The sequence below is a fragment of the Anas acuta genome, chromosome 1 (assembly GCF_963932015.1).
Source record: "Anas acuta chromosome 1, bAnaAcu1.1, whole genome shotgun sequence".
NCBI classification, from domain to species: domain Eukaryota; kingdom Metazoa; phylum Chordata; class Aves; order Anseriformes; family Anatidae; genus Anas; species Anas acuta.
The window spans coordinates 140,441,152-140,469,000 of NC_088979.1; the positions used below are offsets into that span (position 1 = coordinate 140,441,152).

General features: G+C 40.2%; 1 protein-coding gene across 49 annotated transcripts in view; it reads right to left on the reverse strand.

The window, feature by feature from the left end:
- CACNA1C (calcium voltage-gated channel subunit alpha1 C) overlaps positions 1-27,849 on the reverse strand; it is a 475,965-nt gene that overhangs the window by 127,002 nt on the left and 321,114 nt on the right. For 27 of the 49 annotated variants that reach the window (XM_068660875.1, XM_068660749.1, XM_068660980.1 and 24 more), the window contains exons 8-9: positions 22,861-22,964; positions 16,022-16,194 (exon numbers count right to left, since the gene is read on the reverse strand). In XM_068660875.1, the coding sequence (XP_068516976.1) occupies positions 16,022-16,194; positions 22,861-22,964 (277 nt within the window). Of the gene's footprint in view, positions 1-16,021; positions 16,195-22,398; positions 22,503-22,860; positions 22,965-27,849 lie in introns of all 49 variants that reach the window. The other 22 variants (XM_068660882.1, XM_068660757.1, XM_068660872.1 and 19 more) reach the window with 3 other exon arrangements.

The following is a 27,849-nucleotide window of genomic DNA, read 5'->3' on the forward strand; positions in this document are numbered from 1 at the left end:
AAGTAACCTGCTTAATCCCTGCGGCTGAGGAAGGACAGATGGGCCGGGTCACAGGGTGACAGAGCTGCTACCAGAACAGATCTTGAAAGATGTCTCTCTCCTAAATCTGGGTGCTCCAATGACATCCTAAACTTGTTTTCTTTTTTGATAAATGTCTTCGTGTTGTTTGTCTCACTAGGAACAACACCTAATGTGCCAAAGTGCAAGGCATTTACTTGCCAGGATATGGTTTATAGCCTAAGTTTCTGGTGTCAGTCCAATACTCTAGTTCCCTATAGACTTCTGGAGTCATTCATTAAAAAAAAAATAATTAAAAAAAAGAAAAAGAAAAGAAAAGAAAAAGAGAGGGAGAGAGAAGAAACAAGGAACTGAGACAACTAAGGATATGTAACTCTTTCAATGGTATTTTTTGATGGTGAACAAATTACAACAGCACATTCTGAATGGTTCTGCAAGATCTCTCTCATTCTTTAACATTTTTTACAGAAGAAGATGGGACAAGCAGCAGCACCATCAAATGTTCTTGAATCTACGCCATAAATGATACAAGGAGACAAGAAGTAGGAGCATCTCACTTGAAAATCAGAATGATTCTAGTATTGCAGTCTGATCTGTCAGTCGTCTAAGAAATGGGTACATGAGAGCTACTATCACACTAGGTGTTGGAAAGTGATACAAAGACTGATGAAACAGAACAAATAAAATAATTAGCCACAAAGAAAGTGCTCTCAAGACAGTATAATCAACAGAACAAATAAAATCTCTCCCCCTTTGAACACTTTTCTAATAATCTAATAATCACACTGCTACTTATATTTTGCTCACTAGCATTGCTATAAAGGAAAATTATCAGCACATAAGCTTCAAGCACAAACGTGGTTTTAAGGCAGGTCATGTGTTTCCTTAAATTCCTGTGCATGGGGGAACTTCTGCATCTGTCCACCCACACAAACATACACCTGGGTGGTGAATCAGTAACTTTGATGAGGATCTCTACTTCAGCAAAAGCATCTTTGTTCTTTCAGTTCACAGCCCTGTCTTCCCTGCAGAGTCAGGGAGAAGCAAAAAAATTACAGAAGCCAGTTCTAACCTGATCTGCTTAGGTCATCAGAACTCTCCGGGGAGTGCTGCTCACCACCTCGATTGCTAAGCTTCAAAGTGGCTGAGATGCAGCTCTAGCTGTTTTATGACATCCCTGTCTGGCACCAGCCATTTCAAGGTGGGTGACACCAGAAGACTCAGCAAGTGGCCTGCGCTTTGTGAGCCAGAGCACATAAGAGGATGTGTCAGGATGGCAGCGACCGTATTTGTGTTTGGATGGTGCAGCGGGTCAGGGGCTCAAAACGCAAATCTTTCCCCAGGGAGCTCCCCACACCCTGCAGGCAGGAAGCTTAGGCAGGGATTGTGCCTGGGCTGAGCCAAGGGGGAGGTAGGTGTCTGAGGACTGCCTCCTGCAGAAGGAGGAAACTACGCTCCTGGAGGCTGGCCGTTGTTGGCAGAATATCAAAAAAAAATCAAAAGGAAAAGTGAACGTGGGGGGCAAATTGTATTATTTCAAAGGACAGGCAGGGCAACTGGGCAGAGGCTGGGTCATAGGTGAAAAAGCTGTGGGAAAGAACAACAGTGACTGAATATTTCATCTGAAATACCGCTCCGTGAGCTGGAAGAGTAGCGTATGCTTATGGCATGATGGAAGGCATAATTTAGGAGTGACTTACTTAAAATATTTGAGCATTAATATTACCAAATTTAGAGAACAGCAAGGCCCCATCCATCTGAGCAGTCCCATTGCACATGTAATGCCTGAGACAGATTAATTCTCAGCAAGTGCAGGCATTTTCTAATAGCAGTATTCACGTGGGATGTGTAAGAAGGCTCCTGGGTGATGCATTCCTGATGGTAAATGATCAAGCAATCCAGTTTGCCGATCGACAGGTGTGGTAACACACACGTTAGGTATAGGCCACGTTCAAGCCCGGGCTGTGTGAAAGCCCTGGACCCTTGAAATTGTTCTCATGGATCATGCTGGACAGATTCCATTCAGCTCCACGTTCTGAAATGGAAATCACCTCTTCTATTATGAAATGCACATAAAATTCTGTTTTTAACCCCCAGTCTGTTACATTTCTTCTGTCTTCTGTGCCTAGTAAATAAAATGCTTGTGATTTTGTGTGCTTCTCCTGCATGTGGTGTTCTTTCAGACACTTTTGCTAACATAATGACTAGTCTGATACTAGACTCTATTATCACAATATCATGAGTCAGAAGCATGAGACATGCTAGCTGGGCAGGCTGTGTGTTACTGTGCAGCCAGGAGAAAAGCAAAAAATTCAAGTTAAAGAGTTTTGCCCTTAAAATCAGCTTGTCAAACCTGTAATTAAAGCTTTTACACCTCTTGAGTAGGGCACTGAGAATAGGTCAATTACCCCAATTCAAAGAAGCAGGCAGTTTATAGTGGCCTTGAAATAATAGATTCTTAGTTTGCAAATACTTCTAGCATGCAGGAGAGTGAGGGACGGATAACAACAGCTTGAGTTAAGCTTAGTGTGGGCAGGTGTTATGCAAGCTTCCCTCACACAGCTGTGTTAAAACAAGTCATTCGTGACCTGGCATAGCCCTGTTATTCTGCTTGTGGTTCTTCAAACAGCTAGATAATACACTTACATTTTGATCAGCACATCTGTGAGGATCCATGCAGCTCTGCCGCTGCAGCCTTTCTCTGCTGTTTAACCCTTTTGCTACTTCAGCCTCTGGGTTTTAATGCAGCTGATAACGTCACCCTTCTGATCTCTGGTGACCCCTGTATATGTATACCTAGCCTTGGGCCCCCTGCAGACCCCCATAGTTTGCACTTAGAGGGACATGTCTTACTGCAGCCCTTCCTCAAGCAGACGAGGAGGAGCATGCATCATGCTGTGGCTTGTGAACTGTGTGAATGGAAACAAGGATGTGAGCAGCACTACAAACACCCATGGGCCCTGAAGCTGAATTTGAATGTAGGCCTCAAGATTTGAAAGGCCAGTTGTCTGATCTGTTGACTTATCTCCACAATCCTGCTAACTGAAGAGCTGCTGTAATCAGCAGGCAGACTCAGTGCCACAGCTATTTTCAGTTCAGTTCCCCAGTTGGAAACGTTTTCCTTCCCCCGCCACCTCTCCAGGCTTGATGTTGTTTATGAGATAACTGGAATGGAGAGACCAGCTTTTCTTCCCAGGAGCAAGTACAGCCGGTGATTTTTACCCTATTAGCAGACTGTACTGGAGCGGATGGGAAGTTTCTCACCCAATAAGTAGGAGTGAGCGGTCACACAGAGTGTGACTGCTCCTCTGTCAGAGCTGTGCCTGTGCCGGGGTCCTGCTGCAAGCTTTCCAGGCCTGCCACCAAAGCACTGAGAAGTGCTAGGTGCCACTCACAGCTGTCAATCCTCAGCTGTGCCAGCACTGGCTATCAGCTGGGCAACGTACATGCTAGCTCAGCTGTGTAATGTCACCCGGGCTCCTTGTCTCCCTGCTCTGCTGCAGGAGGATCACAGCACCACAGACTGCCTGTCAGCAGCAGCTCATCGTGCTGCTCCGCTGCTCTGCCATCACAACAGCAGGGTCAGCTTTCAAACCCTACTCACATTTAAAGCCAAATAATACTAATTTTGCCATTTTTGTGGGTCCACTTAAGGAAGCAATGGACTGCTCAAGCTATCTTGCAGTCAGGGCAGGGAAGGTGGAGGATACAACAGTTTCCCCGTGAGAGCTCTTCTAACAACGCCCCTCCTGCCTCTCTCCACCTGTCCTGGCATCTCAGAGGTTTCCCAGTTCCACCCCACACAGCTCTTGGTCTGGGCCAAGGAACACAAGGTCTGGACCTCAGTAATTATCTTCCTGTACATAAATCTTCAACCTATAATACAAAACTCAAAAGGAAAGAAAAAGACAGGTAGATAGGTTCCAATGAATATAAACTTTGACCCTGAGGAAAAAAGCTCACAGCAGAACAGCTTCTGCTACAGTTGGTCCTACCACATTCTTCTCTCTACCAAAAACACTTTTAAGATATTGAGCTTACAAGAAGCTGAAGTTTCTAACGGTACTAAGTTTGTTCACATATATCATTGGACAAACCACACTAGGTGCTTGTCAGGCACTGGATGGTGTTTTTTATGTCCCACCTCATATATTCCATATTTTATCTGCTGTTCTACTGTGAAAGGCTTGGGTACCATGAAGTGCCTAAAGTGGCATTCCCTTCTGTACTAGCTTTGCTTTCCTGTTTAAAATATATATATATATATATATATATATGAATTATAATACCACCTTTTGCCTGTTCAGACTGTAAGCACTTGGAGACAAAGCTGTCTTTGATTTGTGTACATACACCTAAGTTTTATTTGTGTATATAAGGTGTCAGGTGCACTGTAGCTCTGATGTCATCTGGCACTGATGACAACTAATTCTCATCCCCGACAGTTGTTCCTAACTCCAAACACATGCTTCCTGTCCCTCAGCCATCATTACTAAATGCCACAGCCTCTCTCCTGACAGTTTGTTATATCACATTAGAGTCCTTGGGGTTTCAGCTGCTATCAGTCCTGCTCACTAATGCTTTCTTCTCAGTGAAGAAGGCTACATCTGTGATGATAACATTTTTTTCAAATGTTCATCACTGGTCTTTCTCACTGTCTTCAGCAGGAAATGCTGAATACTCCACAGTTTGGAAAACCATTCTTTAAGTGTCCTTATAAAAATTTAAGAGCAAGTTTTAGGCCTCTACTTAAAAAAATTGGCCTTGCTCTACATATGTGCAGTTTGGGGGGGTTGTGATAGTTCTTCTTAAAATTTTCTGTAGAGATCCTGGCACTGAATGCCTTCTACCTCTCTCTAACCATGGGATATAAAGCACATACAATCTGTCACAAGGTGGTGATGGCAGTTTTCTCATAGACTGTTTCCTCTAATGTCCCTTCATGAGAACTGGAATCCCAGTGTCAGTGGATGAATCTTGACAGCTTCCAGAAATGCTTCCTAACAGGGCAGATGGAGATTAATTTATTTGCACAAAGGTGTCTTTCCCGGCTATATAAAAAATGGATTCCCTCTAAACCCATACCTTTAAAGAGATATTTCTCTGTAACACATTAGTACTAAAGAGGATTCCTACATCAACGTAACTCTTTCTTCCAGCAGGCAAAACAGAGGTGTTATCTCACCAGACAGTCTTTGCTAGGGAAATAGCTTTTATAGTAGATAAACTTAATGCTCTATCAACATTAATGCCTGCCTCTATATGCTGTAGCTGGTCACACATCACTGCTCTAGCAATACTCAGCGTAACATTGTTTGTGCTCCAGGTTACAAGAATCAGGGAAGGGAGAAGCTAGATAAACTGAAGTTGAACAACATTAGCCAGATCTTCAGTTGCAGGACAGCAGAGCACATGGATATCACCACAAAACTTTTTCAGTCACGGAGGATCTAACAGGAAGAGCTTTATCCCAGGCATGAACTACAGCAGCCTGGCAGCTTATCTAGTTTATGTAACTTTAGATACTGTAAGGGAATAATAAGAAAAATTGAGCTTACAGGCAGGAATTTGCACAGTTTTGGACATTGCTCTCCACATTGCCCTTCCTTATTCCACATAACAGTGGCAGCAGCAACACAGATTTGTTGGCTGCTCCTTGGGTTAGATTTCACTCAAGGAGCTGGCTGCTGGGGTCAGCTGTGTACCTGAATTTGCCCCAGCTCTCCCACACTGAAGAGTTACTCCACTCTACTTTCTGGAAACGCTTTTCCTGCTTTGCCAAACAATACCAGGCCTTCTGATATTATGTTGGAACAAATTACTTCTGAATTATAGACAGTAATGCTGGCCATAGCTTTCTCCTGAGGCTTCCTAAATACCAGCGGCTCTTTCTTCTTTTGCTCTCCATTCAAAGGCAACAATTTGTCTTCTCCATACTGTGCTTTGACATAAAATGCAGGCTTGAGCTAAACTGCTTCTACATTGCATTTGGTTAGATGGGATTTACCTACCCTCAGCAGTAACTATCAGCAGAGAAGGAAGGGGAAGAAGAATTTCAAACAGTTGCTTGCTTTTTGTTTTATGATCAAAGCTTTCTTTCAGCCAGAAAAGGAGAAAGAGAAACTGGGAAGTTGCAAAATCTACAGAACTATGAACCTAAATGTTGCTTTTTGATAAAAGCTGGGTTGTTAAATTGTACTACTAATTAAAAACAAACCTGTTGATTAACTTATTCACAGAGTGAACAATCCATACTTTCAGAGAAACAATAAAATTGTGTCTACTAAAGTGATTAATATGATTACAGTGATTTCCCAAAGAAGGGAAATAGTTCAAAACCACCCTGAACAAATCTGTAAATGCCTTATATGATATGATACAAGGTCAAAATTCTGGTATAAAGGGCTGAGAAGTGCTATGAGAGACTGATACTGGCACTGAGAGGGTGGCTGACCTTCAGAACATCATTTAGCCTTTCTGTGCCTTTTCTCTTAACAAGATGAAGCAGGCCAGAACGTTTTTCTTCTCTCCAAACCTGCACGCATATTTTAAAGAATCAATCTACTAGATGAAACATTTCTAGACAGAGCTTAAAAGCAAAGTTTTAATTTCACTTTGTTCAGCAAATGAATCTTGTTCTTTTTAAGTTTCTCCTTTCTCCTTTTGGAAATGGTGAGGAAGACAAAACAATTAAGGATAAAGGCCCAACAGCTTCCTTGCCTTGTCACTGGAAAGAAAAGAAACGGAAAGGAAAGGAAAGGAAAGGAAAGGAAAGGAAAGGAAAGGAAAGGAAAGGAAAGGAAAGGAAAGGAAAGGAAAGGAAAGGAAAGGAAAGGAAAGGAAAGGAAAGGAAAGGAAAGGAAAGGAAAGGAAAGGAAAGGAAAGAGCAAGCAACACGTGAAGACAGTCAGTAGGGAAATCTACTCCCAGACATCTTTTTTTTTTTTTTTTTTTTTCATTATTATTATTATTATTATTTTTCCCAATGGGGAATAAGTCAAATATTGACATCTTAGTTTTGGTGACACTGATGGAATATGGGGCAAAAGTGAAAGTTAAGTCACCCTAAATTATATATACATATATATACATGTATATATCACTTTTAAATGGCAACATTACTTTCTGTCATTTAAAGGGCTGAATAGGTAGCTACCACAATTCCTGGAGAGTCACTATGGAGTCTCACAATATCTTCTCATTCTTTTGTGATATCTGTCATTTCTCCATTTCAGGATATAAAAGTGGGTAACTGGGTGCGATTCCATATTTCCATATTCACAGCTATGGAATCAAAATACTAGTAATGACAGTGCGTCAAATTCATGACAGATACAAAGGAGTTTTAGCCAGTGGAATCGTGCACTGGGCAAACAGTACTATCTGGACTATCAAGTCTTCTAAGTGATTTCAGATTTGAAGAATCTCATGCTCTCCCTTCAGTGGATGACAGTTAAGAAATAGTAAAGATGTGTGAGCACAAACAAGCCTCTGGTACATCAAGACCTGATATTAGGCAACATTCTCTAATGTTGACACTTTCCTGTTTTGTTACTGACCTCAGATAAAACAGGTTAGGACCCAAGTCCTTTTTGCCTTACCCAGGCAAAATCCCTAGGAACTCCAGTAGGATTTTTGCCTAAGGACCACAGGAGTGATTCAGCCTCGTGTGAGAACTAATGTCCCAGAAACTTTTTCTAGGCAGCATGCTAATTATAGACTACAGCTTGACATCTGAAGCACAAACCCATGCATCATTTTGCAACCTGAGCTTCACTTTCCACACAACAAATACAAAGCCGACATCATTTACCAAGGCCTTTTAGCAAGTGTGTGCAAGCTGTAGTAGTATTTGCATTAAGAGCAATGTTTGAGCTACTCTAAAAGATGGCGAGGTACAAAAATACCACTTGGACTGTTTTCTACAGAGCACAACACACAGCTGGGAGCTGCTGTCACTTGTACCCAAGCAAATCATAATTTTGGAGGACCTCTGCAGCTGAGTACATGGGGCTTTTTTTTTTTTTCTTTTTTTTTTTTTTTCTTTCCCCCTAGGAGAATCAAGTATGTGCAAACACCAGAAAACACTTCTTTTGTCCCCCTGTCTCTAGGTGAAAAAGAATAAATCTATCACAGATGCTAAACTCCTTGTGAAACATTTATCAGGTGCCCTTGTGAAAAACCCACAATTGCTGGCACTTTAGCTAATCTTTTCCTAGTTACCAGATGATTATTTTCCACATGAGTGGACAATGATAAAAAAAAGATGACACTGTGCTTTCTGCCTCTTTAGATGAGGTTTTGACAGATAATAAATCATTTTACAACATTGACTTTTATTTCCTTGCATTTATGCATGGAAAGCAAAATGCAACCAGGTTGTATGACACAGCTCAAATCACCGACTGGTTTAGGAGGAACAAAACTGATAAAGGTTTCACTTTTACCTGTGCCTCTTACAGCTTTTGCTTAGGTAATCTTAAATCCCAAGTGAGCGCCCTGTGTTTTTTTTTTTTTTTTTTTTAACTACTTGTTGACAACAGGCAAAAAATACTCTCAAATATCAAGCTGTACATGCCTGTTAAGGTGTGGTTGCCCATGTCCTTCCATGTGTATGTGAGATACACTGGGACAAATTCTGTAGGTGAAACTAGAATAAATTAGGGTGAGCTGAATGACTGTTAACAGACAACTTCAAGTGTTTCAAGTGTATACTAGTTAAACAAGACATAAAAATTAACTCAGCACACCACCTTTTTGCTTGTAGAGTAAGAAGACATGAGTCTAAAGGGCAACAATGATCAAGACTGAATTTAAAATAAATATCTTGTAAATATACTCCTTCATTTTCCACTCTGAATCTCCCATGTTAATTCCCTAACTGTGCAATTCCCCATTAAATTTCACCATAGAAAACAGACTAAGAATTTTTTAGGCCACCCTGAAATTTTACCCTGTAACCAGGTCTCTGAAAATCCTGTTATGTGCTTTCTGCCTCAGACACTATCCCACAGTACCATGCTATTTTTCAGGCTGAAAGTAATAAGCCACTTCCTTGTCAGTACACTAAGCACAAGATTCAAAACCCACAGAGCAAGCTGACATATGAAATTACTAAATGTGAAATTTGAACAACTTGGTGTTCTTTTATCTTGGTATCCTGATCAGATCTGTAGACAAAACTCTCCCTAGCCAACAGCTTCAAGCCACAATATTTTCCAAAGGGTTGTATAGGATTTAGTGAGAACTTTCACTGAACTCAATGGGACTTATTTAGTACATAGCCTCACTGAAATCAGTAGAGTTCCCTTATAGATTAAAAGTTGACTTTGTAAAAGGAAGTCAAGTCAACAGGAATGGGAGAGATAAATCCTAAACAGCCTGAACTTTTAGAGAAAGGTGTTCATACTTTTATCCCTGTTATGCAATAGAGTCAAACTACTATTGGAGCTCTTGGGAATAAGACCTTGTTTGCACTGAAATTATTGAGGCTGCTATTTCTAGAGTTCTTAAATTGTTCTTTTTTTTTTTTTTTTTTTTTTTTTTTTTTTTTTTTTTTTCTGTTTGAACCTCCAGCTCTCCTGTTCTCTGTATTTCTGGCCCAAAGTTCAGAAGCACAAAGTCTTTCCGTGAAACACACAGATTTTCCAAAAGTTCTAATGGTCCATAAGCTCCCATTTTTTTTTTTTTTCCAAAATATTTTCCTTTGCAGCTGAAAACTTTGTCCCTGTTTCAAAATCACTTTCACGTAGGGAAGACTTTTACAAGTTTGAGATTAAATTCTGCCTATTCATGACAACATAATGCTGTTCACAAGAAACAGTGATTGCAGGCGTAAGACAAAATCTATGGTTCACCTAAAAATTAGGCTGCAGATGATTCCTTAGAGGCAGTGAACTCAGATGTTAACAAATATTTCCAAAGGTCACCAAGACGTTGCAATAACTGCTCTGAAAGTGAAAACTGATATTATTTCTTTTTTAACAGACTACTTTTTACATATTTTAAAACCTGTCTGTATTTCTGTACTTTTTTTTTTTCCCCTTCCATTGTATATTTTCTATTTCCACTTTAGCTGAGGCATAAATCTGAATGTGCAGTCAAGCCTCCCTCCCCTATACCTTTCATTATTTAATGTACTATATCAAGTATTGCTATATGTTTTGATAGGCAACATACCGCCTTGCACTGTTTTTACTGCTGTGTTACATGAAAACCTGATTATCTACAGCCATCAGTCCCATTGAAATAGAGCCCTAGAGTATGATTAGACTTTGAATTGTTGTAGGGTAAGCTACTTGCAAATCAGCCCTTAAATTTGCAGTACTACCTTGGATATGATTTAACTAGAAGAATGAGTTGTCTTGAGTCACAGAATGGCTTTGTTATCAGACCCAAGGCCGGGCAGTGAGCTCTGTTACTACTACAGACTCTCTTGATGTTAATATGGACACGCTCACATTGCAGGCAGCAGCACCAAATAGGACTGAAGCACAGGAAAACAAAGGGAGTGCAAAATCTGAGCAGTCAGAAACATCAAATTACTTCTCCCTGCCCATTCACAGCTTTTTACTGACCCTGACGCAGTCAATGGGAATTTTGCCAATTAACTTCAATAGGAGGAAAATCTGGGTTGGATTGAGGTTTCCTGTTTCTGCCCACAACAACACAGATGCATTCCAGACCACTCTTAGGAAGAATAAAAAAGGGCAAATTCCCAGTTACTGTGACAACAGAAGGGGTGATTCTCTTCACTATCATGTAATTTTGAAATTCAGGATCTGCTTTGTGCCATGACATGTGTTTCTCTCCTCCATCAAATTAATGTTTTCTTCCCTTACAGAAGGCCCATCAGGGAAAGAGCATAGAAGAAAACCATCAACACAAACAACCCCTAGATGCCTTTTGACATTTCCCACCTCATATCTTCCAAAATGGAAAAATCATGTTTTCAAACAACAAGAAAAAACTGCCATAAACATGTGCTTCCCAAAACACAGAGGATGAATTCAGACTGAACTGTGAATGCTTCTCAACGAATGCCTCAGAAGAATGCTAATACAGCTGCTATGGAGAACATCAGCTAAAGGCTGCACAGGTTGTCCAGCTCTGGCTACATTTATCTTCCTTTCTCATCCTTTCTTCCACCAGGGCTCTTGCTGCTGTAGTACTTGGGCTTGTTGACCATTTCATTAAGGGCTTTGAACACTCAATGAGACTTGGGGTAAGGTTTGACCACTTTAGGAAAGCAGTGGAATATACAATATACAACTGATGATGCCCAAAAGACTGACACAGGCAGTCAAACCAAAGGGAATGCAAGTACAATTCTCTTCCCTTCTGCCTCATGTTCTCTGTCTTACTGGAGGCAGTTGCTATGCTGACAGGCAGTCAGTCAGTCTTCTTTACAGAGAAAGAAGACAGTGAAATCTGCCTCTGCAGCCAAGGGCAGAGAAGAGACTGGAAACATATGTTCTCTGTGTCTGGGATGATTCAGTTTAGGTAGCCTACCTGGGCCAGAGCCCAGATGGTGTAAACTGCTGAGTCTCAGAGTTGCAGATTTACATTAGCTGAGACTCTAGTTTAATAAGTATATATTAAAATGCTGAACTCTTACAATATTATTTATGAAAAAACAACAACCAAAACCTGCATACAGCTTCCGAGGGGAAATCGAGGAAGTGAAAATTAACATGACTTCTTTAAAGTAATGGTGTAATTCACTGGCTGGAACCCAGATCTGCTGAGCATCAGTGTGATATAACTGAAGCAAACCTTTCAAGTATGTTAAAATAAACCGCTTTAGGAGTACCAAACTGCCCTATGTACTTCAGTGAAATGTTATTTGAAATGTTCAGGGCTGATACCTTAAAAGTCAACACTGTTAATTAATTCATCACTGAACAAAGTGTGTTGGAAAGGGGCAGAAGCACTCTGCTGTAGACCTCAGGACATTGTACCAGAAAGAGAAAACAGTGAGTTTTGAAGAAAACTCAAGAGAGAACCACACTGAAGCTGTATGGGAGGCATCTGAGCTCCTTCAGCAAGAGCTAAACACAAGAAGACAAGGAAGATATTGGAGCCTCAGCAATGCAAAACCAAGAAGCTTAGCATGTTTAGTAGGTGTGATTCAGATGGGCTGAGGGCAATCAAGCTAGATAGATTCCTGAGTGCATTTACAACCATGTCTGAAATGCTGTGCCATCTGTCCTTTATAGTTGGAGCATGTTCTGTAGATGGTGGTTGGAAGAGAATTAATACCAATCCTGCAGTATAACCCCTGACTGACGGCTGGCATGAATGCCAAAACATTCAACACAGTAGAAAACACACACACACAAATAAAAACAATACCTTATCACTTATGGTACTTTTTCTATGGCATTATCTTAAATGGAAGCCATTAAGGAAAAGACCTCTGTTTCTATTTGATTTGTTACACAGTGCTCCTTCACCTTATTTGCTAGCAGATCCATCAACCCCCAAAAGTAGCACAGCTTGAATGCAATTAAGCTTCAGGAGGGCAGATAGGCTTTTTCAGTGCTGCTCTCCACCAGTGTATCCCAGGCAGATATTGGTCTCCAGCATCGGAGTGGGTTGAGATGGTTCTGCATTAGGTATGTTTGTATGCAATAGGACATATAAGACGTGTAACCACATAGGTAGTTACGGTAAATATACCGTGAGTTTCTTCCTGTGTGGTATACATGTGAGATAAGCATGTCAACAAATGAAGTGAACATGACATCTTCGGAGAGGATGTCTGTAAACTATTTTGCTTTGTTGAGAAATACAACAGAGCTTAAACAATATGGTACCCATAATTTGGCAAAAGTAAATACAACAGCCTACTAGGAAAGAAAAATTAATGTGGTTTATAAAATACAAAAGGCCAGAATGCAAACTCCTCAACTGGGTGGGGGCATGGATCCAGGTATTTTTGTTGGCTGGGGGGCTGGACCTGGGGTGGGAAAGGGTGTGTTGCTCTTTACCATCCGTGTCTTGAGGCTATTTGCTTCCCCAACAGAGGAAGGAAGCACAAAGACCCATTACTTCCATAGCTGAAAAAAGCATTTGGCAAGAAGGAGGTCAAGGTACAGCACTGGAGAGTGTGGAACACTATAGAATAGTTGGAAGGGACCTACAAAGTTTCTCAAGTCCACCTGCCTGACCACCTCAGGGCTGACCGAAAGTTAAAGCAAATTATTGAGGACACTGCCCAATTGCCTCTTGAACGCTGAGGGGCTTGGGGCATCAACCACCCCTGCAGGAAGCCTCTCTCAGTGTCTGACCACCCTCAAGGTAAAGACATTTCTCCTAATGCCCTGTCTGACGGTCCCCTGGCAGCTCTGTGCCATTCCTGTGCGCCCTATGCTCGGTCCCAGGGAGCAGAGACTGGAGCCTCCCTCTGCGCCTCCCCTCCTCAGGGAGCATGGGACAGCCCAGTGTCCTCACAGGACATGCCTTCCAGCCCTTTCACCTGCTTCGGTGCCCTCATCTGGACCATTTCAAGAACTTTAACATCCTTTTTATATTGTAGAGCCCGAAGCTGCAGACAAGATTATTGCTATCAACAGCCTGTTCTAAATGGAAAACAAACAAACAAACAAAAACAACGAATGAACAAACAAACAAACAAAAAACAAACACAACCAAACCAACCAAACAAAAAAACTTTTAGAGGAATAGGCTTCACTTCATAGAGTGACCTGTTTGCTTGGTCTCTGCTATTCTCTTGTTCAGAGACTTTTGTTAGCATGACTTTCGTCCCTTGTACGTGGTCAACATCAGTCCACAGCCTTTCTTCACATGCTGAGCCATTCCTCTCAACAAAGGTGTGATTCTGCTGTATACCACTAGGCACTGCAGACGTCTGTTCCCAAGCCTGGTCTGTCATGTAACAGGAACTGATTAAGTGTCCCACAACACCACCACAGATGCTGTGTGTTTGGGACTGGTTAACAACCACTGTCCTTAGACCTGTCTCTTGGAACCAACAGCACTGAAGACACTGCATTCATAAACAGTTTGGAGGAGAAATGGGTAAAAAGTTAGTTTGCCATTAATAGCCGACTGGGAGAAACTCTTGAGAACTTGTCAGATGCAATATTATGGATTTTATAAACCCTGTCTTACCAAACTCACTTTATTAATTTGAAGAAGCACTGTAAGCTGAAGATATGTTATCTTTCAGTTCTTAGTATCACCAGTCAGAAAAGGAGCTTGTTAGCTCAAATTTGGACTGATCCCATCCTGTTGCAATGAATACAATGAAACTACATCTGACCTATTTCAAAACACTTTTACCAAAGCAGAATTATTTTCATGTTAATTAAAAAGGAAAACGTTCAAATTAGCGAGTAGCTTTGGTAGGTTCTCTTCATACTATCTCAGCAATGTGGCTACACTTTTCGTTAACAGGCATGTCTCTAGGAGGAACTTCCCGACGAAGTCAAGGGAAAGCCTCCTGGTGACTTCAGCAGAGTGGTGTGACAACTGGCCTCCCCACTTAGATGTCATATAAGGATACCGGAGCCCATTACAGTTTTTTTTTTTCTTTTTTTTTCCATAATAGGAAATTCTGCCTATAAAGAAAGGAAATGGGATCACCAGACACGATCATCCATTTATTGTACGCCACACAGCAGCAAATTTTGTCTATGAATAAATTTATTACTGAGCGATTACTGAGGTTAAATTATGAAAGTCAGCTATAAGCACTTGAAGGCACCAACATAAAAAGAAAAGTAACCTGATCTGGGGAGGTCTGAGCAAGTCCCCCCAATGACTCCTTCAAATCCAAGTATGTAGTTATCAGGGTTATGACTTGATAGTCATGACCCCACAAGTGGTTGTTCTATTTATTTATTTATTTATTTATTTATTTTATTATTTTTTTTTCTGAAAGAACTTAAGTGTTCTGGCAGCTGCAGAGAGTAGTGCTTACTTCTCCAAAATATCATAAGCATCTGATGGAAATCTTGCTTTTTTTCTGCAGGAATAATTTTTCAGTGTCTGGTCTTCCTGTTGCTAGAATATATGGTTCTGATCAGATCACCCCATAGATTTTGCTTATTTGGTAGGAAGGGTGATCTCTAGGGAAATGCTTCATGTCTTCTCTTCCAAAATCAAACTGGGATAATGCACATTTTAGCAATGAAAGCTGAGTAGTATAGGTGTCCATTAACTACATAGCTGTCTAAAGCCTCCAGCTCTGACATTTCCCAAATACATGACCTGTAATGATACCTACTAGGTGTTTCTGAAGTGATACAGAGCCTATACTGGGAAAAGATGAGGTGGAGTGAGAAGATTCAATGAAAATAATGATATGCAAGGAATCTCTGCTTTCTTCAAACCTGACATTCTTCAGGATTTGTAATCAGAAGAGAAAGTGAATTCTCACTTTGCATAAACATCTTCTCAACTCCAGAACAGAAGAAAAAGAGGTACTTCTCTTACAAGAAACGCCTGAAAGCTTAATTTCAGCCTGGCAAAAGCAAATGCAATTCCGTTGATTTCAATGGAGTTACAGATGGCACACTTAATGTACAACAGGGTTGATTTGGCCCTTCTCCCATACTGTAGCATTGCTTTGCCTAGAAACCTTTGCTTTCAAAGTAATTAACCATGTGTCAATAGCCTGTAACACTGAACTACAATTAAATAAATGAATAGGAGACAGATGTATATTTTAAAACTTATCTCAGTAGCGATCTTCTAACGGCAAGTATTGATCTTTTTTTCCTGTTTAATATCAGGTTCTAATGTCAGTATTATAGACAAGAAACTAAGGATCTGTAAAACAATATCCATTATTTTACACATATTTCTCCCTCCCACAGCTCCAAAAAAGCATTAAACTTGGATCACGTATAAGCAGAGTGAGAGTCTCAGAAAGAACCTGTTCTGCCTTATAGGCAATCTCAGCATTAGAGCAGGTGGGCACGGGCTCCCTTAGTACAAGAAGAGAAAGACAGACAGACAGAAGAAAATTGCTTACTGTTTCGAGGCTTCTCCTCATCCATGCCTTCATCTTCATTTTCTGGGTCAATGTCTTCAGCTTGAGTTATCCAGTCTAAATATCCCTTCAAATCCTCTTCCAGCTGTTGCTTTTCCCGTAACTTCTGGAAATCACCACGAGCTTTAGCCTTCTCTCTTTCTTTGGAAAACTCCCTAGCAAGAGGGAGGGAGGAACGGGACGTGGGTGGAGGGAGAGGAAGAGATTGAAAAACAATGGGTTAGATTGATTTCCACTAGAAAGTCTCCATATCCTCTGTAGCACACCCAGCTTTCTCTGTTCTGTCAGGGCAGACACGTGAAAGGAGTATCCTTGCACTTGTAAAACAGCTGGAGTGTCCACATTTTTACCAGTGCTTAGGAGAACATAATTACCTTTTTCATCCTTTCATTCTCAACATTTGATTAATAATTAAAATAAAACTCTTATATGTTTATGTACAATACCACGCACTTTCTAACGTTCTTTACCACTTGATATTCTCCAAAAGCTATCCATAAATACCTATATGGATAGTGGTTAATTCGAGACAATGATGAACTGTTTGACAATAATCTGACATCTGGAGAGTGAGATGGTGGCTCTAATTTTTAGTCAGGTCTCAATCTGTCTTTAAGATTATAGGTATAATCACAACTAAGTTGTACTAATTGTAAGTGTAAGTAATGATACTCACAATTCTGTACACAGATAATTACGGGCAATTTCACCCACAGTACTGAACTTGAACTTCATACTACTTGAAAATGTAGACCTCAACGTTTTATTGCAGGCTTTCAGTATTCAGGCCTGTTATCTGACACAAAACTTATTTTTTTTCTAGTCTCCAGTTGGGCAGACAAACATGAGCAATAATAGATTCTGCCAGAAAGTGAAACAGGGTAGGTGTTTGATTGTGTGATGAAAAACCGCTATTGGGAATATGGGCTTAAAAGAGAGGGCATAGGAACAAGAATTTAATGTTGCTTAGTTCTGATCCAGGGTGTCTGCTTTGCCTTCTTTTTGACTGTGATTCCATTTCTTCCTATCTGTCAGACATCTATCCTGCACTATTTTTTTTCTAGAAATGCCAATCTACCTCCATTTAGCGACTCTCCTGAGGTTCTAAATCAGGTTTTAATGCTTGTATTTTTAAAAGTAAGTTTAATGATTGTGAAAAACACTGGACTAAGAGTACTTAAGCCTTATATCTGTTGAAGCAGATCACTACACAAGGTGCACACAGCAGATAACACGACCCACTATGTCTAGATATGAGAGGAAAAGTCATTCTCTCAAATACAACATCCATTAGACTCACTGATGATTGTCAGCAATGAGTGAAATTAAAAACAAACAAACGAGAAGCTTAATATTAGTCTTTGTTTTGCTCCTCCAAAAACAAATGGGAAGCCTTCCACTAACTTTGGTGGGATAATATCAGGAGTATGAAAATCCTAATCAAAATATCAATGAGTGCCACATGAAGTGCTCTCAAGCAACTGAGACAGAGATGAGTTTCCAATAGTGAAGTACTTCTGTCTGGTCAAAACCTTCTGAAAGATATCCATTGACTTCAGTCTTTTGATCAGGCTTTTTATGTTATGAACTGTGCATGACACCAGCACAGCAGCAGAATGAAAGTAGGAAGATAACTTCATTTCAAGCCAAACTGTGTGACAAAGGATGTGTGTGCGATCCTCACCCCGTCACATTCCTGAGGTTTCAGGCTGTCCTATGGGACAGTGATAATGAAGGTGCAAATGATGAAGAGAATCACTGGTTTTCAGGCCTGGAGTTAGATCACAGTCAACCCTGGGACCAAACAGCCACAAGGCAGAGAAAGAGCTACTGCAAGGATGGCAAGAATGACCCTAACGACAACAACGACTGCACAAAAGATTTTTAAGAAAATCCAATCAATTCCAATTGTTTTTGTTTATAGCTTCAATAACATCTTTCCTCTGGGTCTTACATAGCACCTTATCCAAACTAATGAATGAACTCCAGGAAAATCACCAAATGAAGCTATGCACTATTAAGGCTGTTTGAAAAATCAAATCCTAATATTTCAATAGTTGGCTTGTAAATTGGTGTTTTAGAATCTTCAACAAATAGGTCCATTTTTAAAAGGGAAAAGGATCTCAACTTCAAGTGAGAACTAGATATTTGCATCGCTATAACTTGCAAGGGGCAGTTTTAGAAACCAAAGTGTGGAAAACGAAATGATCCAGCTTACAGAAAGTAGAATTGCTACTGTGTACTGAACTGGATCATTTATATTAGGTCTATCTAAGCTGAATGCCTGCTTGGGTCTTGTCAGCCCGATGTACTGTCCCTCTCAAATGTGACTCAGGCTGGATGAAGAGCTGACTAAACTGAAATGAGCTTTTAGCAGCATATCATTCTGCTGTCTGCATGGAAGTTAACTTGTTACCTGGCTTTTTCATGGCACAGCTGAAAATATTGTGATCCCCCAGTCTAAATGATATGCATTCGCCTGTCTCTTTCCTTTGTACAATGTATGGGTTTCCAAATCTTGGATGACTCTCCAAAGAAAACAACTTATTTAAATTATCATAATTTCTATGCTCTATGAGCATTCAACTATTGAGAACAGGTGGCTCAGGAAATTGCTAATACAATTCCAACCACTTCCCATGTGGAATACTAGCCTGTATGCAGGCAAATGTAGTTCACAGTCAAGAATTACTATCCATGTCATTTACTGTCCCATGTGAAATGAGTTGGTGACCTCGGTCCAGTTCCTACTGCAGGCAGGTGTGCACATTACCTCTGCCACCATCACAGTTGAAAGTAAATGTTCATTGTTTGCAGTTTCAGCAGGGAGGCCAAGGACCAAATAAGTTTTCTGATAGAAGTGCCATCTTGTGTCTGGAGGTGGCCTTCTCAAAATAAATAAATAAATAAATAAAAAATTGCAATATCATGTGAGGATAAGGTCAACAGAGGCTTGCAGAACTACCAAGCAATCTGTCTCTTTTCAGTGAACAAGATAACATCTGTTCATGAGTTGGCGAATCTCATTGTTTTTCCCCTAACTCAGTTTGCTTCACTTTCCTTCACTTTCCCAGGAAACTGTAAGACATTTGCCAAAGGAAATACCAATCCTGGTGGTGAAATATAGATAATTCATGTCTATATCTGATCTCAGTATGAATTCTCACATTCAGAGGAGTGTTGGAAAGTGAGGAAAATGGCAGAATTCCAGCAGTTCAAAGCTCTTGTTTAGTGCAGCACGAGGCTTCAAACCTCATCCACCCTGACAGGTACAGCAAAGAATGCAAAGGGTTGGAAGAGGGGACAGAAAAGTCCTGAAATATCAGGAAAACTACTTCAGCTGTCCTCAGGAGGAGCTACAACCACAGACAGCCTCCTATTCACTCTGATCTCTTCCTTGGCAGTAACAGTATCAGAAGCAGCCAACTGGGTTTCCAGGATCGTCTCATATAAGAAGAAATGGCTGTTCTCTGGCCCTCCATTTGCCCTATGAAATTGCTTGTTTGGCCTATATCCTGGAATTTGGATCACTGATTGGCAAAATGTAAAATAAATCTGAATCTATATGCTTCATCATACAGGTCTGAAAGTTAAACACACATTGCCATTTTTCCCCCTCACTAATTAACTGAAACAGGTAGCAGATGTGAACATTACTGGTCTCAGAAGACCTCTAACGGTGGCTTCACTACTTAACAGCAGTGACGTGGACTCCTTTTACCTAGACTTGAGAAGGTCCACTGTGTGGTCTGCTGACTAGGTTTTTCCTTTGGAATACATTGATTTTATAGTGTGCTTAGTCAAAATAGGAAAAGGATTATAGCTCTACACACTAACGCTCTGTCATACTATTTAGCTTAGCACGTGACTAGAAAATTCACCAGAAGAACCATGAATGGGTGAAATACCTGAGGAAAGACAAATTACAGATGAGATCTTCAGGCAAAGCAGAACTCGGCATTTGATTTTGCAGGTGCAATCAAAGTGTCTTTGTGAGTACAATTAATTACACTTACGTATTCAGAAGTGATTAAAAAACCTAAGCTAATCTGTCATTGACGAAGTCTACCTACACAACATGCTTGTTGACGTTCCTGAAATAAATGGGGAGAAATCAGAGATGCCCAGAATGGATCTACAAAGATGCCCAGGAATATTGCTTTGTGTACTACATAGAACAGACAGGTGGATCATCTACACAAAACAGACTAATAGCAAGTTTATTAAAAAAAAAAAAAGCTGAATCTGCAAAGTGAAGACGCTTTGCAACTCAGCAGAATTTAGAATTGCTTTAGAAAGTTAATTGTTTAAGAACTGCTTATTTAGCCCAAAGAAAATTTAGAACATTTCTGCCATCATTTCTATTTTTTTTTTTCATGGATGCAAATTCTTAAGTTTCTTTTTACTTTTCTCCAGTTGGGAGAAAAACTGCAGAAACCGTGCAGCTGTCATAATAGTGTGAACACAGCCAGAAATAGTGACTCACAGATTAAGCAAGGTGAACTTCATCTTTGATTTCAGTTCACCCTACAGTTTCCGTCTCTCACCACTAGCTGTGGTGCTCTGGCTGCAGTATCTCAGGAGATGGAGTATCTAGGCCCCAAAACACTTTCTTAGGTTAAAAAACAAAAGAGAGAGGAAATGCATATTTCCACTATGTACAGACACAAATCCAAGTGTCGGTAAATTGAATCAGCAATGCTTCAACAATATGCACTCCTCAAGGCTGGGCTCACAGGCACTGTTTTATCAAATCAGATATTAAAGAATCTTCAACCACCGTCTTACATGCTCCTTGACTGCATTTCTGATACAACAGACTGCTTACCCGCTGTGAGCTGGTCATCCTCCTCCTCTACTGCTGACATCCTTACCTGCTGATCTGAGCATCCGCATGGAGAAATGAGGAGCTTACATTTTAAAATTGTACCCAGAGTATCACTCTCCAGAAAGCCAAACACAGACTATTGCCTGACACTTCATTTCTGGGGATTTTCTCCTTCTCCATTTACTGCTTGGAAACTCCTCTCTTTGCAGCAGCTTTCTTAGCTGCATGTCTCCTTCAATCAAGTAACGAAGACAATAGCAACACCTTCTGTAGATCTGCTATTATCTTTCTCTTCACAGGATGATCAATGGAGGATTTTCTTCTCTAGTCCTACTACTGCCTTTCCTATGTTGTTGGCACAAACACTGAGGACACAACTTTTGTGAAGCATCAAGGCTTCCCTCCTGCTCAGAGATGATATTCCTCCTCTTATGATCAAAAGACAGTAGATTTAAGAGTTGCCCACTCAGGCAACAAGTACAGACTCTGAACAAATTCATTTAGAGCTCATTGAGAGAGGCACAATGTTGGAAACAAAGAAAAAGAGGATGCATAAAAGCCCTCACACCATATTTATCCATCTACATGGAATGGCTATAGGAACGCAGTCATGCCCAAATACGGAATTAGAAGCCTAATTCTAGGAGATCTGTAAAAAAAATAATTGTGTGAGGAATGTTGGCTGGCTTTATTCCTCTAATTATCTGGCTCCCTAGGGGCAGTAAGTTTTTAACTACAGGGGACAATATCAATTGTTTTTAATCAAATCCACCAAAATAATGCTTCACAGTGAGGGTTATACAGCAGAACTGAAATACAGCTAGATGTCTAGATGACTTAGGGATGCTTAAACACTAGAAGAAATTATCCTGCTTCTCTGTTCATCCTTAGGAAAGGTCAGAGAGAAATGATCTTTCCTCCCTGCATAATTTTAGGCTTGTAATCCGCACAACAGAGAAGATGTGCTTATTGAAGAAGACACATGTCCAAGACACTCTCCAGGGAAAACAGTCTCCCATTAGGCTGTGCTTTAGAGATATTAAGCAATGTGAAAATTTCTCATGTGAGAAGACATAATTTGGCAGGAATCTCATCCCACAACTGTGAAAGGATTTGTCTCGTGCTCTCATTCCTCCTTCAGTCCCAATGACTCTTCTAGAGATTTTACTGTAATCCCCTTCTGTGGTGAATGGTATACTTCACCCACAGGCAGTTAAACAGTGGAACACATTATTGTCCTCCTCCCACGGAGAATAGGTAGAGGTTTTAGGTAGAGGAAAGCTACGGGCATAGTTGTCTTATTTATTTATTTATTTATTTTATTTTTTTCCCCTTGATTTAATCAAAAGAATCTTTCAATGCCATTAGGAATGCCATGTTTTGCTATTTGCACAGCAATAGCTCAGGTCTTCTATAAAGATTCCTGAGATCAACCCACCATTGCCCGTTGTTTTGGTAACAACAGAGTAGGAATAGAAATACAAATTTTAAAAAATAAACAATAATAAAACATTTTCCTGGTACTGCTTACCCGCTAAGTACACCGAGAACCAAGTTAAGTACAAAAAATGACCCTATGATGATTAGTGTAACAAAATAGATCCAGGGCCAGTCCCTTCCTATGGCATCATTGACCTGGAAGAGTGGAATGATAATTAGTGAGACAAGCTCAGTTTCTGAGCATTGCAAGGCTCCAGCCAAAGAGATCCCAAGTCACCAGCAATAAAATTTTCAATAATCATTTTTCTGGAAGTTTATGGAAGGTTGACATTAGCAATTTTGGATGCACAGACATTAAATTTCTTTGTCAGCACACCTCTTCTGTTACCTGCATTGTTATTTGCCAAGTTTGAATATTTGTCAAGATTTTGTGAAAGCTTCCTTGATTCGGGTTTTTAATTCCTCCAAAAGAATCCTGGTGACAGGGAAGAACCCTTATTATGGAGTCTTGCCCTGTAGCATTGGAAAAAGGACACCAAAACTGTCAGCTTACCCGCTCAACACACCAAGAACCAGATTTAGAACGAAAAAGGATCCAAAGATGACCAGACTGACAAAATACACCCATGGTAACTCATAGCCCATAGCGTCCTGCATCTGGAAAGACGAAGGAAAGTTAGAAGACAGAGAGGGAAAGCAGAAATGATTAGGCAAAGGAACAGATGGAAAGGTTTGTAAACAGAGCCTGTGGTTGGTTTACACATAATCATAGCAAGTGTTTCTGTATGTTCTTTCTGGTGTGACCTCTGCTTTGATTGCTTTTTTTCCTCTAGCTGTTTCTTTACAAACAGTGATTAATACAGACTGAGAATACAACTATGTGCTGTACTGGCACTTCTTTGAATGCTCAAAGTTGCAGACTATCACTTCCTGGAGTTTACCCACAGCACCACAAGGGTCCATCCACTGACTTCTAAAGTTCTGTCCTAATCTCTGTGCATACGCTTTCTGCTTGTGAAAAAGTTGCTAGGTTTTGCTAAGCAACTTTTGCTAAGCAACTTTTTGCTAAGCATTGCCTCAGTGTGTTGTCAGATTATATTTATTTCCCATTTGCAGCACAGGTACACACACTTCAGAGAAAAGTGTGTGGTAACTGGGGATATATCTTTCCCTGGTAATGCTCTGGTAATCTTTAGTTTTCCAGAGTCAGGGCAGTACCTGTATGCTTTTGAGAAAAGTCCTTTCAGGAATTAAAGTTTGGACTAGACAATCTATAGGTTGGACTAGATGATCTTAGAGGCCTTTTCCAATCTGAATGATTGTGTGACCATGTCCTGATCTGGTCAAGTTTTTTCTAAAGCTTTATCAAAAACTTCCTTTCTCTCCTTGAAGGATGAATCTCTCTTTCAAAATGTGACTCCTACACAAGTGAATACTCAAAGAATTTGAGACTATAAACTGAATGGCATGAACATAGAACTGTCCTTAACACTACTACAAACATCTGCAAATGAAGCCGGCAGACTATTATTTTAGCACCAGAACCTGTATTATGTGTTCAGCAACACTAGCACATATTTTACATATTCTAAAAGCACGTAGCATATAAACACCATTTTATCTTGAAGTGTCCTCTGAAGTTCAAAATTTTGGAAAGTTGCTGGATACCTCAATATCTCATTTTCATGATGGTATCAAAATACCAAAACCCCTTCTTCATTACTTTTCATAAACACTTATCTCCTGAGCCAGACACAGCATCATTAAAGAAACAGATGGTGGTTAACATATTCAGGAGCACTAAAATGATTTATGGACTTAAATTGCAGACTTGAAAGTACCTAAAACGCATAAAGCAACTTAGGTTCCTTTGTTTTCCACACTTGTAAAATTTTATCATATGTTGTTCTCTCCTTCTAGGAAAATGCTCTCTCCTTTGCAACCTAAGCATTTGTTGTGATCACAGAAGAAATATTCTTCCATACATGGGCACTGAGACACACTTTAGGGGAGGCGATCTGACTCAAGATTCATAACAACTCAGGAAAGGAATTTCAGACCTTCAGCAAGACAAGGCAGGAGAGTAACACTAATATAATCAGTTCTTTGTGGATGGGAGTACATCATCCATTTTACTTTGAAAGTACAGTCACTAAGGTCTGTGTCTGGCAACAGTCCACAGTCAATGGGCCAATACCGAATTCTATCTCTGGGCTCTTTCGGCTGCAACTTAACTGAAAGGGACTCATTAAAAAGGAAGTTCAAAATCTAACTCTGTGAAAACAGTTCATCAGCTGCTTCCTCACAGGACTGATTGATTTTGTAGTCAGAGCAGAGTACCTGAAACACCTCTCTTCAGAAATCCAGGAGTTTCTCTAACACTCCCTAAGTATATTACCCAGTTTCCCTTTGAATACTGTTGTAGAATTGCTCAGTTATTATGGGAATATCACTAATTATTCTTTATGTTTTCAAGACACATTGCATCCCACATGACATGACCATCCCACAGACACCTCTGCTGTGAAACACAGCAATGCATTAAATAAAACAAAACACTATGATACAAGATGGAAGCAAATATTCACCCACAATCACAGCAGATAAATCAGGCAGGCAAAGCATAACTACCTAAGCCAGAATTAGGTCAAGAAATTGGACCTAACATCCTCTCTGTTCTACAAAGAATGCAACTATCTATAAAAAATAATCCACACAATGATTTAGAATGACTGAGAAACTGCCATAAGAATTTATGCAGGCACAATGATAACTTGACTTCCTTTTAATTATGATGGATGGTGATAAAAAAAGTCTCAGCTATGTGGCACTTATCTATTGGCAGTATTTTTCTTCATCTGGGAAAGTCAGCTGGAAAAGTAGAACTTTTATAAGTTGTGGTATGAGTGAATCTTAAATAACAAATGCCAAAATTTCTGGTAGAAAACTTCGTACTACTCTGGCATGAAGAAATTTCCAGATGACAAGAAGCTTCCTCTGTGGTCTGGTAAGGTATATAACTAGAATACAGTGTACTCTGGCTAGTCCCAGTGCCTGCACAATTGCATAATGATTATATCAGCTAGCATCAGCACAACTTGGTCCTCAAAAACAGACCTGCTTCCTGGTATAGCAGAGCATTTGGGAATTCTCAGACTGAACATTTGTGAGGTCCGTTTTTCACCTCCTTTTTACTGCTCAGCCATATATGTAATGGGTAAGCTGAGAAGCAGACTGTGGTATCTTCTCAAGAGCAGAGAAACCATCAGTACTTGGCAGATAGCTGAGTATTTACTCTCTCTCTTTCTTGCTGGACTCCATATGTGGGATACTGTCACATCTTGTTTTCTTTAGCAGAAGGTGAAATCATTCCAAATATTGTGAAATTGACCCACAGGTGCTAGGAATGTATGTTATACGTTGATATAACATTAGGTATTTGGTAAACTATGTAAAAACACAAACAAAAAACTTTGGTATGGAGACAGCACACTGTGAGTTTACTATTTGATCCTGAAAAATATTTTCAAGAGAAATGCAGAGATGTAGGCTGCTTGGCAGAGGTTTGGGGAAAAAAGAAGTAACACTTACTCAAAACAGTAACAGTAACATATCAACATTTAAGAAATGTTAAATTCTTGGCTAAGATTTTATCCTTCCAAATATCTGGAAACGCTTCCTCTAAAATGGAAGTATCCTAGAAGTCCAGGATAGAGTACCCACAACTGAACAATGCTCCCATACAGTTATCATTAAAAACCTTGCATCTGTCTTTCATTGAAAACGCTTCCTGGAAACGTCATTATTCTGCAAATAAGGAGCTATTAATCACATGTGCATGCATACACATGTCCTGTTGACTGCAGCTGGAGGCTTTCACTGCAGACATAACTTAGGTGGTACAGATGATTTTTCCTAATTGTGCTACTGAAATAGAGAAGCTGCACAGGGTCATGACAATCAGGAGGAGATTTACCATTTACACATTACTGAGTGTAGAAAATTAGGTCTGTAGAATATTTTTTATAGCGTTGCCTACAGTGAACACAAATGGGATCTCTTATAAGTTACATCACTAGGGTAGACAGTACAACTGCCGATAGCCAGTTTAGCTCCCTGGTTGCTGAGTGCACTTTTTCTCTGTTTATTTCTCCCTGGGGTGTTTATTATTAACCATATGAATCTCAACAGAAAAGGAAGATCCTTTACAGATCTGAACAAAGACTATCAGCCAGTGTAGATTTGAATGACAATATTCCAGTTACAGCAGTCAAGGTGATTCAACTTGGTGTCAATTTAAGTATGTGTGGGATGATGGCTAGGTCAGCTGGAAGCATAGCATTGGTATAGATCTACAGATGGTCATTTATAGAAATAATTCTGCTTTCTGAGTCAAACTGCCTGACCTTTTATAGCTCGCTTCTCCACGCTTACATCTCACTACTGTCAACAGTGAGAAAGTTGGTACAATTCTGAACGCTGTTGATGTGTCACCTCTTAGGGGCATCTCAGAGATTAGGGTCTTAGATTCCTTCTCTTGATTAGCTACATACCTTCTCTAGCACTGTGGGACATCATTTTGGCTCACTATGCTTTAGTCTTCCAATCTACAAAGTGAAATACTGCCTTGCTTCACTGGGTACTGTACAACAAAATGTCACCATCTTGTCTCAGTATTCAGGTACAGATTCAAGATCACTGAAGCTGAATTAGGCTGAACCTCTGTCCCCTCTAGGAAAAAGTTTGCTCAAGAGATTCCTTAGTGACCAAATGGCCTCTGGAGAATCCAGCTTAGCCTCTCATATAGCAACGCTCTAACTATGCTCTGGGCTCATGTGGATGGGATTGGGACTAGGACCAAATTACTGCACTTTGTAAATGCCTGTTTATACTGTAGTTTACCTATTCACTTGGGCGGAAAGGAACAGGATGGGATTTTTCTCTGAAGGGTTTCTAAGTTTCCTCTCAAACATCAACATTGTTTTGGATAGTTTCTCAGTTTTGTGGTGACAGAAGGGACCATTACAGTCAGTAACACTCTGCACCACTTCTCACCCTTAATGAATGGAGTTACTGCCTGGTCATCCTAAAAGCCTACAATAAGAGGACAGAGATTTGCATTCCCTGACATACAAGACTGCGTCCTGTTTTCTGAACAAGTTACATAATCAGAATTAAAGAGATCTTTACAACATTGTATTTTGAGCAGGGCTATGTAATTAGAGTCCTGCTTGTTATGCTTGGAAATACTGTGATTAAAGAAACACACCTGGCATTCTCTTCAAGCGTTTCTGGATCTGTGTCATTCTTTTGCCTTGAGGCCAGTCAATAAATACTCATAAGAAGCAATGATTGCTCCTGTAGGAGGAACTATAGTAGCTTTAAGTACTGTGAACCAAGTTGTAATGGACATACACAATCTATTCTTTTGTCAGAGCTTGAGAAGTAGCCTGTCATATGTCGGATACCCACTACACACTTAACTGCCACATGACGTGGTCTTTGTTTTGGTGTGTTTTGCTAAACTATCTTTCTGGGAAAA